A 14,635-nucleotide genomic window follows, 5' to 3' on the forward strand; every position below is an offset into this window, starting at 1 on the left:
TGTAATGGAAAAGCCCTAGTGTCTATGGGTACAAGTGGTGTGCAGATTTAGCACAGGAAATGGGAAGTTTGTTGACACAAGCGACTCTGCAAACTTTGAGATGGCGTCAATCTTCGAGATATTTATACTAGATGTGGTAATGTGCACTGCATTTGGCCACATTTTTCATTACCCTCTGTTTAATCTTAAAATATGGCCTTAATTTCTAACTTTAGAGAAAATACTTATTGTAAAAAACCGTAGGGTACAGAGTGGACCATGTACGATCAGCATGGACAATCCCAAAAAAAGTACATTATTACGCGTCCTGACATCGGAGATGGGCATCAGTCGCGACTTGTTGTTGGTGAGAAACAGAGCTAAAGACCTCTACTCTCCTTTCGAAGTAAGTATTTTCTCCAAAGTTAGAAATTAAGGCCAAATTTTAAGATTTAAACAGAGGGTAGTGAAAATGGTGTCAAACGTAGTGCAAATCTCACCAAAACGCGTTCAACATTTTTACTTACAACTCGAAATATTTAGAAGATTGACGCCATCTCGATGTTTATGGAGTCGCTTGTGTCAATAAACTAAACATTTCCTGTGTCCTGTGATAAATCCGCACACCACTTGTACCCACAGACGCTGGGGCACTTTCATCACAACAATCGGAAACTTTTCCCTCACTGAGTAAACAACTGTTTTGTAGAAGACGACGACGAAGAGTGCACTTTGATAATTTTTTAAATAAATAGTAAAACATCAATATTTTACATATTTATGATGATTAATTTGAAAATATTCATTATTGAAAAAGTAACTCGATCTGACTCAAATTTAAGTAATTATTTTTGGAATTAGAACGTTCGTTTTAAGTCCTGTATTATGACGTCACGACATCTTGACTTTCGTACCTATTGTAAATAACTGCTTTACTCAACTTTCTTGCAGAACAGTTTACCAGTTATTCATGCAGATTATCAGCTCTTCATGTAATTGGTATAATCGTAATGCGCATATATATCTTTATTATTTACTTTTTGGATATATGAAGATGTTTTACTGCCGGATTATCGCCGTAGTGTGACGCAATCGTTTTTGGTCCCTGGGCCTCTGTTTTCGCACCATAAGAAATTATGGGGCCGAATTTGCAATGACCAGAAAGTCGTTAAAAGAGGAAAGTTAGCATGAGGGGTCATATGTTTTGATTGAGAAAAATACAAATTTATTCATAGCTAGCTTGTAAAAAATACTTGATTACAAAAAAACTGATTGACAACTAAGCAGCATACGTACTATGGGTTTCAGAGAGTGCAAGCACGTTTTTGGGCATACCTATTTCTGTAACGAACACTCGTATCAGAAGCGATTTTACTATGTGCATTACACCAGTGCCGTAATTTATAAGGGTATCGTGAATCACTAATCGTAAAGAATAACGACAGTTGACCTTGTACCAAGAGACAAAAACTCCATTGTCCAGAAATGGATACGAACACGCGTAAAAAGCTCCTCCTACCCTCCCCCCCCCTCCACCACCACCCCTTTCCTTCTTCGTTCCTTCGCCTTCCTTTCTCTCTCTCTCTCTCTGTTGCCAATCGGTATGTGTTGACCCTCCAAACTGGGTATAAGACTACACACAAAATGTTGAAATTGGTGAAATTAGGCTATGTAGTGGAAGTAATATACATAAATATTAAAGCAATTTTATCATTATTGCATTACTATGACAACTAGAATTCATGGAAACAGTTTATAATAATGAACCGGCATATGTGTGAAGCCTCCACTAATGTGGCAACGATGATTTTGCCATTCTTAGCATGCAAACATTAAAGGTTACATTTATTTCTGGCATACGGTTATTAAAGAAATTCAAAATACTAATATAGACTGAAATCAATGAAAAGTGCTAGCAAAAACAAAAAAGCAAAAACAAAAAAATGTATATAATCCACTTATCCGTATGGTTTTCGGCAGCCAGATGTACGAAAACGTTAGAAACATTTGATTGTATCTACTTTAGAAATATCTGTAATTTTTCGGGGTAATTTGGTTGCAAAAAAGGGATAATATACATGAATTAAATTAAAATTTTTAAATAACAAAGTAAATTTGAACTAAATAACGAGTAAAGTAAACAATTTAGAGAATAAAACTGCAGTTTCGTCGTCTGCTGTTCGTAACTGTGTTTGTGGCGCGCGCTTAGGAACCAGGAACAGCAACTTGTTTAAAGTGCAATGTGGAGTGAATTGAGACCAAAATGTGTATAATAACAATCAAATAAGCACTGTGGAGTTTCAGTTGTGATGGCAGTAAGGATAAAAACCACCGATTACAAGGTAAGAATGAATTCAGTTCAAACCATAACCCCGGGAATAAAAAGTTTCATTCTTTCAGTAATATAGGCAACAAAATGTTGTTTTATTGTGCTGATTACAACTGCAATCTTGAGTAAGATCAATAAATGTTACATACATATGCTAACATTGTTCAAATGATTGTTGGGAAGGCTGGAAAAGATGATTTTCGTCACTGATCAGAACCTTTACATCCCACGGTAGCTGCCATATTGGATTTCAAAACTGCCTTGAAAACATATTTTAGTTCGTATGGGGCTTTCATATATCACATTATGTTGACGAAACTTCAATCTTTTGAATGGTATGCTTGGAGTTGTAATTGTATTCTTGTTTCACTATTTAAATATCAAGTGAATAAGACCTGTCCACCGTGATAAGGGTTGGTAGGGTAGAACACCACAGCAGGCCAACCCTCATCACGGTGGACGGGTCTTATTCACTCTATATTTAATTGGTGAAACAAGAATACAATTGCAACTCTAAGCATACCATCTAAAAGACTGAAGTTTCGTCAACATAATGTGATATATGAAAGCCCCATACGAACTAAAATAAGCATGTGAGCTCTTCGTAAAATATGTTTTCAAGGCAGTTTTGAAATCCAATATGGCAGCTACGTTTTGCATGGAAGGTTCTCATCAGTGACGGCCACCATCTTTCCCCAGCCTTCCCAGCACTCATTTGAACAATGTTAGCGTATATATGTAACGTTTATTGATCTTACTCAAGATTGCAGTTGTAATCAGCACAATAAAACAACATTTTGTTGCCTATATTACTGAAAGTATGAAACTTGTTATTCCCGGGGTTATGGTTGGAACTGAATCCTTACTGCCATCACAACTGAAACTCCAGTGCTTATTTGATTGTAATTATACACATTTTGGTCTTAATTCACTCCACAGTGCACTTGAACCACATTGCTGTTCCTGGTTCCTAAGCACTCACTCCGCAAACACAGTTACGAGCAGCAGACGACAACACTGATTATGAGATGCAAAGCTTTATTCCCTTAATTGTTTACTTTACTCAATATTTAGTTTAACTTTACTTCAAAATGTTTATTTAATTCATGTCTATTATCCCTTTTTTTGGAACCAAATTAACCCAACCAAAATTCCCCCCCACAAATGTTTCGGAGTATACTTACGAGCAGACGAGTGAGGAAAAATGACTAATCGTTGCCAATCTAGTGGAGCGTCACACATACGCCGATGCATTTACAAACTGTTTCGATGAATTCTAGTTGTCATAGTAATGCAGTAATGATAAAATTGCTGTAATATGTACGTACATATAAATAGATACGCTAATTTCACTTATTTCCCCGGTTTTGTGTAAGTCTTATACCTAGTTTGGAGGGTAAACACATACCAATTGACAACACTGATAAACAATTGAAGAGCGCAAAACGCCGCAAAGAATGCTGTAGTCCCCTTGAATAAGTGCTGGTAAGAGGTTGGGTTTACGATTGTTGTGATGAAAGTGCCCCAGCGTCTATGGGTACAAGTGGTGTGCAGATTTAGCACAGGAAATGGGAAGTTTGTTGACACAAGTGACTCCGTAAACATCAAGATGGCGTCAATCTTCGAAACATTTTTATTTGTAAGTAAAAATTTCTAAAGCGTTTTGGTGAGATTTCCACTGCCGTAGCCACCCTTTTCACTACCCTCTGTTTAAATCTTAAAATTTGGCCTTAATTTCTAACTTTGGAGAAAATACTTACTTCGAAAGGAGAGTAGAGGTCTTTAGCTCCGTTTCTCACCAACAAGAAGTCGCGACTGATACCCATCTCCGGTGTCAGGACGCGTTATAATGTACTTTTTCGGAGGGTGGCAAGCGTTGATTGTAGGTGGCCTGTTTGGCCTGCTGTGATGTTTTACCCTAGTCGCTGGTTTTTCCCTCTACTTCGAAAGGAAAGTAAAGGTCTGAAGCCGTTCCTCTCACCACCACCAACTCATGAATGATGACCATCTCCGGTGTCAAGACGTGTTTAAGTACTTTTTCGTAGGCTGGCCACAAATGCAGTAGTCAGTGGTTTGGCCAATCCAGTTGGTTGTTTACCCTATGATGACGAAACTGCAAACTTTTGAATGGTATGCTTAAAAGATGTAATTGTCTTCTTGTATCATCAATTAAATATCGAGTGAATAAGGCTGATCCACCTGATGACGATGGATCCAAGGCGGTGTTTCCCCCTAGTTAATTTTTGGGAAAGTGGCTGCACTAGGCTAGCCTATGTATAGGTCGTCGCCTGGCCGCACAGAGGGATTTTACCCTACTTTTATCAAAAATAGGGTTGTCGAGGTTAGGCTAAGAGCAAAACCCCTAAAATAAGAGACTTAAATTTACTAGGAGATTAGCTTGGCCTAGTTCAGCGTAGGATATACGTAGTAGGCTACATAGGTAACTAGGCTAATCGTACTGTAGCGTTTTGTTAGGCTTACTTACTTTAGTATCCACTTCCTTAAGGATTTTCTTTTCTCCCTCGAATAGCAAAAATGACTCGAAAGTCGGCGGTGCATTCATTTTTATAAACCGCTTGAAATTTTGGCTAGTTCCTACAGAAACGAGAACGTTCCACACTTGTAAATATTCTTCTTTTGACGACCTTTGTTGTTGTTTTGATATTAAATATTCTACGGTCCGTCACGAGAGCTGTCGTGTTCATGATTTGTAATGGTTCTCAACGTCAGATTTACTGTATCCACCATAAATATTATATATATATATATATATATATATATATATATATATATATATAATATATATATTTATCTGTATATCATAACCAAATACATTGTTTTGCCGTCGAAAATATCCGTCACGAGAGCTGTCGTGTTCATGATTTGTAATGGTTCTCAACGTCAGATTTACTTTACCCAATATATAATATATATATATATATATATATATATATATATATATATATATATATATATATATATATATATATACATACATACATACATACATACATACATACATAATCTCATAATCAAATACATTGTTTTGCCGCCGAATTGGTACTGAATAACCAAACGGATTCAATGCTAGGTCATAAGAGAATATCTTCTGTGCCCTAATATCTCATGCCCTTTAACAAATCCCAACCGAGCATTATGTGACCTCCCATGTACCTTTTACTGTTATTATTGTCGGGTATTGCTGTTTCTCGTTTTAACAACCCTCATTTCCCAGGATAACCTGGTTATTAACTCTTATTGCTAGTCTAAGGAAAAACAACAGTATTCATCTTCAGTTCTGCATACATCACAAATCTCATCCTTATATGATATTTCCAGGTGGAAATAGAATATTATGGAGTATACGAAGGATTTGTGTGGACGTGAAAAAAATCCTTATGCAAAGTGATAAGGGTTTGTCTTTTAAAAATTCATTCTTTGGTATATATTTACTTGTAGGGTCTTTGTGATGTCAATAATCAGAAAAAGCAGATATTTTTATTATTTTTAGTAATTACAAGTTTTGATTGTATATTAGGTTATCTGCTATAGTCATATTCTAGTTAGTTGGACTCTATACTGTAGCAGTCTGTCCAAAAGTTTGATATTACCAAAGGACTGTTGTAGATGAAACTTCAAATAATTAAGTAAATAAAAACATTCATTAGGGTACCATCTAAAGATAACTACTTTTGGTTGATAATTATGAGGAGTTGCTAATTATTTTCTCTATAGAAACAATGCCAAATCTTTGATGATATCCATAAAATTTGTGGAGGGAGTCTCATTTTTCTATCCAACATTATTCAAAATAAATTCATGTGGTGTTAAGGTGTTTTGTTCAAATACAGACAGACAGACAAGAGTACAGAGAAAATGTGCTCATTGTGGTTAATATTATTGGAAGAATGCACTCACTGATTGCATATCAAATAGGAACAAGTGAAACCTGGAGTTGCTTTTACATTTCTATAATACATTAGTTATCACAGGTATTGTGTCTTCACTAAGTTGATCAAGTCATTATTGAGTGGTCTTGTTGGAGGTATGCAATCTGTTGAATGGTCTTGTTTTCATATACAATATACTTTATATATTGTACTACAGCCAGTTATTGGAAGGCAAATGTGTTCAGATTAAAGAGCTGATTTAAGCATAATTAAATAACCGATTTAAGTATAATTAAATATTAAGCATAACTAACAATCAATTATGGAGCTAACAAGACAAAAAAATGTTTCATTTAGACATTTAGATTAAATGTAAATTGAATATATTTGTTTAATAGAATAATAGTTTGAAAGGCCTCCTGCATTACCTGCAAGAAATTACCTGGGTGGTAATAAGTTGTGCATAGTTTTTCTAAACATATTGTATGTATGAGTGAGACTCACTTCTTAACTTCTTATTTACTTATATTCATATACAGGACCTTGGTACATAGGACGACTTGCAGGAGATAAGTATGGTGTGGTGTTTATGTGGGGAATATTTGTTGGCTCAACAGTTCTGCCTGGAGAACTAACATATCCAGATGCTTTTTTCTTGGTAAGTTAATAATGTTTCCTATACCTTTGTAAGCTAAATATCATGGTGGACATTTGGATAGAAATCTTGTTTGTCATAGGTTTTCTTCTGGTCTCAGAAACATCTTCTATTTGTTTAAACATTCTTAATTGGCACATCTATGTCAATGGTGAATACATTATGTATAAGACTAAAACTTATTAGCAGATCAGTAATACTTCAATCTTCAGTGATTCGAGTTGCACAAATTCACAATAGCACAAACTTTTTATTGGAACCTAACTAATTATAATACGCGAGTATATTTCACAGAGATGCGAACACAACATTTTTTAATCTTGGAGAAACCCTGCAAAGAGGTTTCTTCAATATTTTTGTGTAATTTATAAGTATTCAAGCTTTCATATGTAAATTGGATAACATTAAATAATAAAAATAATAATTTCTCTCTCTCTCAGTCTTACTGAGATGAGAGAATTTTTATGGTACATGTAGTATGTACTATGTTTATTAATATTTTCAAATAATAATAATAATAATAACTGTAATGACAAAATTCGCGATAGTATTTGAAAGAAATGACCTTTCAATTTCACTTTTAAGTAAGAACAACGTTTCTCTACCTCTCTCGCTCTCTTTTACTGAGATGAGAGAATTTTTGTGGTGTATCTATTATATCTACGATATGTTTATTAATATTTTCAAATAATAATAATAATGATAACAATAATAATAATGATAATAATGATAAGAATAAAATAATAATAATAATAATAATAATAATAATAATAATCACTGCAATAACAAAATATGCATATAAAAAGAATTCTTTCCCTCCTCTTTCTATTCCAACCTAACATAGAACCAAAGTCCTAGCTATGCATATAAAGATTCTTTCCCTCATCTTTCTATTCACTAACAAATCCAGCTAAAAATCACTTACATAGAAGCTCAAAGTCCAGAGCTGTCAAATATGTCAAGGAAGGTGACAGGAGAAGGAGAGTGTTGCTAGAATAGCATCAATGATTTTTATATAACACTCAGTGTGTCTGTGTGTGACACTTCTCTCTCTCTCTCTCTCTCTCTCTCTCTCTGAGTTAGCAGTAGTGTAGATAATTTTTAATTTTTTTTATTTTTACCTTTACCTTGTAGAACTGTGAATGCCTGTTCTAAAAGACACATAACTAAGAGTTTTATTAGTCCAAATAAAAAGCGCTGTTGTTCATGAACAGGAATTTCAGAAACAAGGAGAAAGAGGCAGAATAAAGAATTTCTTAAAAGTGGTTGAGAAGACCTAAAAATAGATTGGTTGGTCGAATGGGGGGAAACGAGAGAACTATGTTGTACATATGTAATCTTTACACACTCCTATTAAGCTAACATTGTAATTTCATTTTTAATGAAATTACAGTAACTTTAATTTCATTTAAAAGTTAGCTTAATATTTAGGGAGCAAGATTAGGGTCATATTTCTAGGGCTGAGAGCTAAAAGGGCCAATGTCAAAAAATGGCCTATTGTAGTTAAGACCGTCACTAAACTAGAAATTGATCTCTGTTTCAGTGCTATAATGGCCAATGTTATAAGTTAAGCAATCACCCCCCCCCCCAAAAAAAAAAAAAAAAACAAAGCTTTCGTTTGCTGTACTTACCTGAATTTTAATAAAGGAAGCAATATTTTAAATGCGTTTTTCTGAAAACATGGTTTTATGACATTGGCCCTTCTAGTTCTCAACCCTAGATTTAGTGTTCAGACTCTAGAAGTAAGCATTTATTAGCATTTTTAGAGACCGTGTCAAACTTACTTAAACTTCCCCTTGCGCAAGAGGGTCTGGAACCTAACATCATATAGTTTCGGGGTATTACTGTAGAACATTTCTTAAATGAAACAACACTTTATTCTGAAATAAAACTTTTTGTTTGTTTTTTACCGTTTTATGAGTGAACAAAGGGTTAACTGTGCCGAATAAAGAGAAATACACTGTTAATTATCTAAATTATTTTTTAGTGGACTACACTGATAATTATCTAAATTATTTTTCAGTGGACTACACTACAGTTTCCTGCATTTCTTCTTATCTTCATTAAGCGCTGGATGAGGTAAGGAAAGTATGGTTGACTGTATTTGTAGGTTGTAAGACTTCTAGTAGATAAGGAATACCATTAAGTTAATGAATTTATGTATAGTGTTGTAATAATGTAACATATTATACTTAATAATAGTTAGGGTGAACCAGACTATCATATAAAAACATCTTCATTGCTCAGCAGCAACAACTAAGGAAACAGTCATGTTGATATTGAAGAGATCATGAACTTGTGTGCTATCTCACTTGTTGGTAGACTTTTCAAGTTTTTTTCTAGATCCTTTGCATCAAGTTCTGCTTTTGCTTTTCTCTGAGATTTATTTTTACTTTATGCAGGCAGTAATACTATTTTCATTATTAAGAAGTTACATGAAGAGCTGCATTTAATTGTGACATTGTTAAAATCTTTTGCAATCTTTATAAGTGTTGTGGCTTTGTGACCTGGATTTATTTTCTTTCTCCTTTTTATACAAAACTTCAGTTAGTGTTTAAAAGTTAAGGCTTTATATGTTTTTATTATTTCTTTTAGTTTCATTACATGAGGATGTTCATTGATGAGATAAATGTTCTTAAGGATAAGGTTTGAGTATATTGTTAGTTAGTTTTATTGATTACTTGTTATTAGTATACCCTTTCAAGTACTGTGGAATTATTCAATACAGAAAAACTTAACAGGAAAATAAATCTTTTACAGAACTAGAAGTCTAAGAAATACTAATTGGTAGATGAGTTAATTAATGAGAAATTACTGAGAAAAACTTTATGTTCAAGACTTATACATCCCAGGCAAGAGGAACATTGTGGCAGACAAGCTAAGCTGTTGGGGTCAGGTACTGCAGGTACTGGGGGTGGAATGGTTACTTCATCAAAAGGTGGTGGAAAGGCTATGCCATCTGTGTGGAAGGCCTATGGTAGACCTTTCTGCAACAAGGTTCAACAGAAAACCAGAGGTGTTTTGTTTGATCATTCCAGATCCCTGGACTGTTACAGAGGATGCCTTCCAATATCCCTAGAGAACCTGGAAACACTCCTTTTGCCCCTTTTGCCTAATCCATCAAGTGATCAACAGTGATGATTCCCCAGAGTCTCAGGATGACCCTATTGGCTTCTATTTGGCCACACACAGAATGGTTTCCTGATCTTCTAACCTTGTTGACGGAGGCTCTGAGAGGTATTCCTCCATGGCACAAGCTTATTTGCTAACCACACGTAGAGAGGCTTCACCGATCGGTGGGGTCCCTATCTCTTCATGGTTAGAGACTATCAAGTATCTCTTGTGAGCAATGGGCTTTTCTTGCAGAGCAGCAACAGAGATGTCAGGTTACCTCAGAAGATCACCTATAGCCATGTATCAAGGAAAATGGTTAGTCTACTATGATTGGTGTCATCAGTGGGGTTTCTCTCCTGTTGGAACTTCTGACCAACACATAGTGTACTTTCTCATCTTTCTCTGTAGGGAGAAACTACTCTCAGTTTCAGCCATCAGTGGTTTTAGAGCTGCTCTATGACTAGTTCTTATTTAAAAGACATGGGTCTCTCTTCATCATGGGAAGATTCCATGCTTCTCAAGAGTTTTGAGCAGTCTTGTTCTCCAAGAGATCTCAAACCACCAAATTGGGACTTGACCGTGGTGCTCAGCAGTCTTACTCGCCCTCCATAATATGAACCCTTGTGAGGCTCAACAAACAGGAATTTAACTCTCAAGATGGTTTTCTTACTGGCCTTGGCTTCTTCAAAGAGGGTCGGTGAAGAATATAGACTCTCGTTTTAATGTTTAACATATGAGGTGTTGGAGTTCCATGACCTTCAAATTTGTCCTGGGATTTGTAGCTAAGAGTCAGAATCCCCTATCCATGATGATAGATTTGAGTCTTTCTTTTTTCCCCCTCTCTCCAGGATTCTGTTGGTGATGACCCAGGTGAATTACTGTTATGTCCCATCAGGGTACTGCGTAGCAATCTAAAAAGGACTCAGCATCTCAGACCTGAAAGCCGAATGAATGAATGAATGAATGAAAGTTTTGAGTTATCTGGCATTGTGACAGCTGGGTCATTGACACATATATCAATTAGGTGAACAACATAGCTGCTATAAAAACAAAAAAAATGATAGAAGAAAATTAAAGAAATATTATATTTTTGGGAGAAGATCAGCGTCAATAGTAAATCTAAAAATGCCATTGGCATCATACACCACATCCTCTCCAAGGATTTTGGCAAGGATAAACTGCCATCCCAACCAAGAGTCTTAGAGAGGTAACAGCTTCTAATATCCCCAAGACTGGGGCACTCAACCAACAAGTGCCTCACAGTCAAGGGGACCAGACAATCCTGACAAAAAGGTTGATTCTCCCCAGACATCAAAAAGCTGTGTTAGCCGAGTATACCCAATCCTTCAGCACAAAGAGCCATCTCCCATCTAGGCATTCTATATACTTCCAAGGAAATATAACATCCGTAACTTTTTTATTTTATTTTCTCCTATAGTACTTTTCCAATGCCCTTGACACAGATTACTGTAGTTATAAATTTTCTAATGCTTGGGAAGAAATAATTATATAAAAGTGGACACCTCCTTGGAAATAAATCTAGAGCTGCTGCTGTGGGGAATCTGTCAGCTTCTTCATTTCCATGCACACCAATATGTGCTGGAACCCCAACAAAAAAATATTTTATCATAAAAAATTTTTCACACATACCAAAAAATGACAGCTGTAATCTTCGTTACCTGGCAGTTGAAAATTCAAATTTTGCCGCTGCCGGCGCTGCTGTCATTAGTGTAGGTCAGCGGTTCCCAAATAGGTGTAAATTACCCCACTTGGGGTAATTTTGCATTTGATGGGGTTAATGACAGTTTTCATTTTGACAGGTGCTGTAATATATTTCGTAGCAAACTGGATTTTTGGGGACTCAAAATTGAAAACTGGCAGAATACCTGCATTTCCTAAGTTAGGAGAGTTTTTGGAAGATGCAGATTATATACACTTGAGTGATATGGGGAGTATAATGAGTGCTCATTTAAATAGCCCGTGTCTGAGTTTGGAAGAATATTTCCCTGAAATTAACCCACTCAACTATGCTTGGATTCAGAATCCATTCACATGTAACACTGAACATCTATTTGCCAGATGAACCAAATGGACTCTCAGAAGAAATACTTGAAATAAAAGCAAGCAACATCATACAAATGGAGTTTAACTCCATGAAATTATCTTCATTTTGGATTAGCCGTAACAAAGAGTTCCCGCTGGCAAGTTTAGAAGCAGTTAAAATGCTTTTACCATTTGGTTCAACTTACATGTGTGAGGCTGGCTTTACATCTCTTTTGACCATGTGAAGCAGAGAGATATAGATTGACCCCAGAAAATGACACCAGATGTGCCCTTCATTATTTCAATTCTCTCCATTTATTTTCAACCTTATTATATGTATGTATTTTCTTTTCAACAGAAGTAATGGTACTTCTTGATATATTTGTTTCAATAATTGAATATAAAGGAAGGTTCAACCAACTAAAAGAGTTTGTTTTACATTAATCATGTACAAAATAATAGATATGGTTTGGGGGTAACGAACTGGCTGCTAGCTAGGATTTTGGAAAAAGTGGGGTAATGACCAAAAGTAATTGGGAACCGCTGGTGTAGGTGAATGGGACCCACCCACTTTTGGGAACACTTGGTACTGCTGAGCAAACTACCAACAATTTGTTGAGCTGCAATGTCCATCTGTGTGTGTGTGTGTGGGGGGGGGGGGGGGGTGGTGAAGGCCTCTGATTTTGTAATTGTTTGGTAAATATATGTGAAGCTTTCATTTATCAATAAAAATATAATTTTCACACAAGTGACTTATCAAACAATTAAATAGCTGATTCCACATTCCAAGGAAGGTGGTAATAGGGACATTTATTGTCTCCAACATTAAATAAGTTAATGATTTAGATAAAATAAGATTGCTTGCATTAACATAATGCTTGCAGTACCTTACCTTGTGAGGGAACAGCTACAGGTGAGTACTGCCTCTGGTCGGCGCTCTCATCATCTGTAGGAGATGTGGTAGTAATGGCCAGGTTCGTCCCTACTTGTAGTGGGATTTTGTAACCATGGAAGTTCTCCAGTGGTTAACAAAAGACATAAAATTTGCCCTTGCTCTGGGTAAAGACCAAACAACAAACCAAAAAAACACCATCACCTACACTATTATCAAAACCACAACCCTAAAAAACTGGAGGGTACTCTAGGTACATTGTACCCCCAGGCTTCCCAAAGATTCGACAGCTCAAAATGTGCAAGACGAGGAGACAGTAGATGGAAAGAAGTTCCCCTATGCTTCCTCTCCCAACACCATGCCAGCTACAGATAACAGCCCCAACTTACTAGTTTTCAAAAGCTGCTTCATTATCTTTGAGATAGTGTGATGCAAACACTGACTTAAATCTCCAGAATGGGACTTGAGGAATGAAAGACACAGACATATTATGTCAAACACATAGTGACATTACTACTGCTCGAATTTCGTGAGCTTTCACCTTAAGGACAGGTAGGACCTCTTCTCAAACTTGTGAGTGATCCTCTATGATGACACTTCTAAGAAAGAAAGAAAGAGCCTTCTTGGATAGTGGACAGGTAGGATCTCTCACTGAACACCAAAGACAATTTGTTGTCCTTCTTATCTTCTCAGTGGTAAGATGATACTGATAGCTCTGACTGGACACAACAAAAATATCCATAAGGCTTCTTATTACAAAAGAATGAGCTCAAGGCTTTGGTGTGTCTTCATTCTTTGCAAGAAAGTCTCCCACATAAGAGCATACTGCGTTATTTTGAACAAAAACCACCTCTTACTGATGGCATGAATTTAGCTAACCTTATTTGTAATTGCCAAAGCCACTAAAAATAATTACTTCTTCATAAGATTCTTCAAAGAAACAGACTGTAATGGCTCAAAATGCAAACCTGATAACAACTCCAAGACAATTGCAAGTTTCCAGTTGACTTTCCCAGACTTTTCTACCTCCAAAGTTTCAAAGGACTTAATTAGGTCTCTGATATCCTGATTGGTCGAAATATCAAACCCTCAATGCTTAAATACTGAGGAAAGCTTAGACCTATAGCCCTTTATGGTAGATGTAGACAGTTTCCTGGTATCTCTTAAAAATAGCAAAAACTCCGGTACTTGTGTTATAGAGGTTGAAGAAATAAAGGTCGAAGAAGAGACGTGACCCTGTCTGCGCCAATCTCTGAAAATCCTCCACTTCAACAGGTATAACTTGCAAGAGGAAGCTCTCCTGCATCTTGTAATAGCTTTTGCCACTCTGTGAGAAAACCCTTTTGCTCTGACAAGACTCCTGACCGTGTGAAGCCTGTCAGGGCCAGAGCAGATAGCCTTTGATGGTACCTGTCAAAGTGGGGTTGTTTGAGTAGAAATTTATTTTGTGGAAGAAGCCTGGGGAAGTCCAAACAGAGATTGAGAAGATCTGGGAGTTATTCTTTTCTGGGCCAGAATGGGGCCACGAGAGTCATTGATACATTCCGATGCGACTATCTTATTGGTGACCTCTCTTATGAGTCCAAATGGGGGTGAAGCATAAATGTTGAGTTCTGTCCAATCCAGGAGCATCACATCTATTCTCCATGCTAGCGGATCCGGAACAGGTGAGCAGAAGATTGGTAGACAATTGTTCCTGGAGGTGGCAAAGAGATCTATGGATGGTTTAACCG

At 36.3% G+C, this 14,635-nt stretch overlaps 2 protein-coding genes across 2 annotated transcripts in view; one reads left to right on the plus strand and one right to left on the minus strand.

Annotated features, from left to right (window-relative positions):
* The window catches only part of LOC135219704 (DNA-directed RNA polymerase II subunit RPB11-like), a 30,762-nt gene extending 25,773 nt beyond the window's left edge, over positions 1-4,989 (minus strand). Inside the window, exon 1 of the mRNA XM_064256690.1 lies at positions 4,794-4,989. Within this exon, the coding sequence (XP_064112760.1) occupies positions 4,794-4,871 (78 nt within the window). The 5' untranslated portion in view covers positions 4,872-4,989. The remainder of the gene's footprint in view (positions 1-4,793) is intronic.
* LOC135218962 (transmembrane protein 62-like) overlaps positions 1-14,635 on the plus strand; it is a 608,314-nt gene that overhangs the window by 579,632 nt on the left and 14,047 nt on the right. Inside the window, 2 exon segments of the mRNA XM_064255400.1 lie at positions 6,738-6,856; positions 8,877-8,932. Of these exon segments, the coding sequence (XP_064111470.1) occupies positions 6,738-6,856; positions 8,877-8,932 (175 nt within the window).

Source organism: Macrobrachium nipponense, chromosome 1 (assembly GCF_015104395.2).
Source record: "Macrobrachium nipponense isolate FS-2020 chromosome 1, ASM1510439v2, whole genome shotgun sequence".
Taxonomy (NCBI): Eukaryota; Metazoa; Arthropoda; class Malacostraca; order Decapoda; family Palaemonidae; genus Macrobrachium; species Macrobrachium nipponense.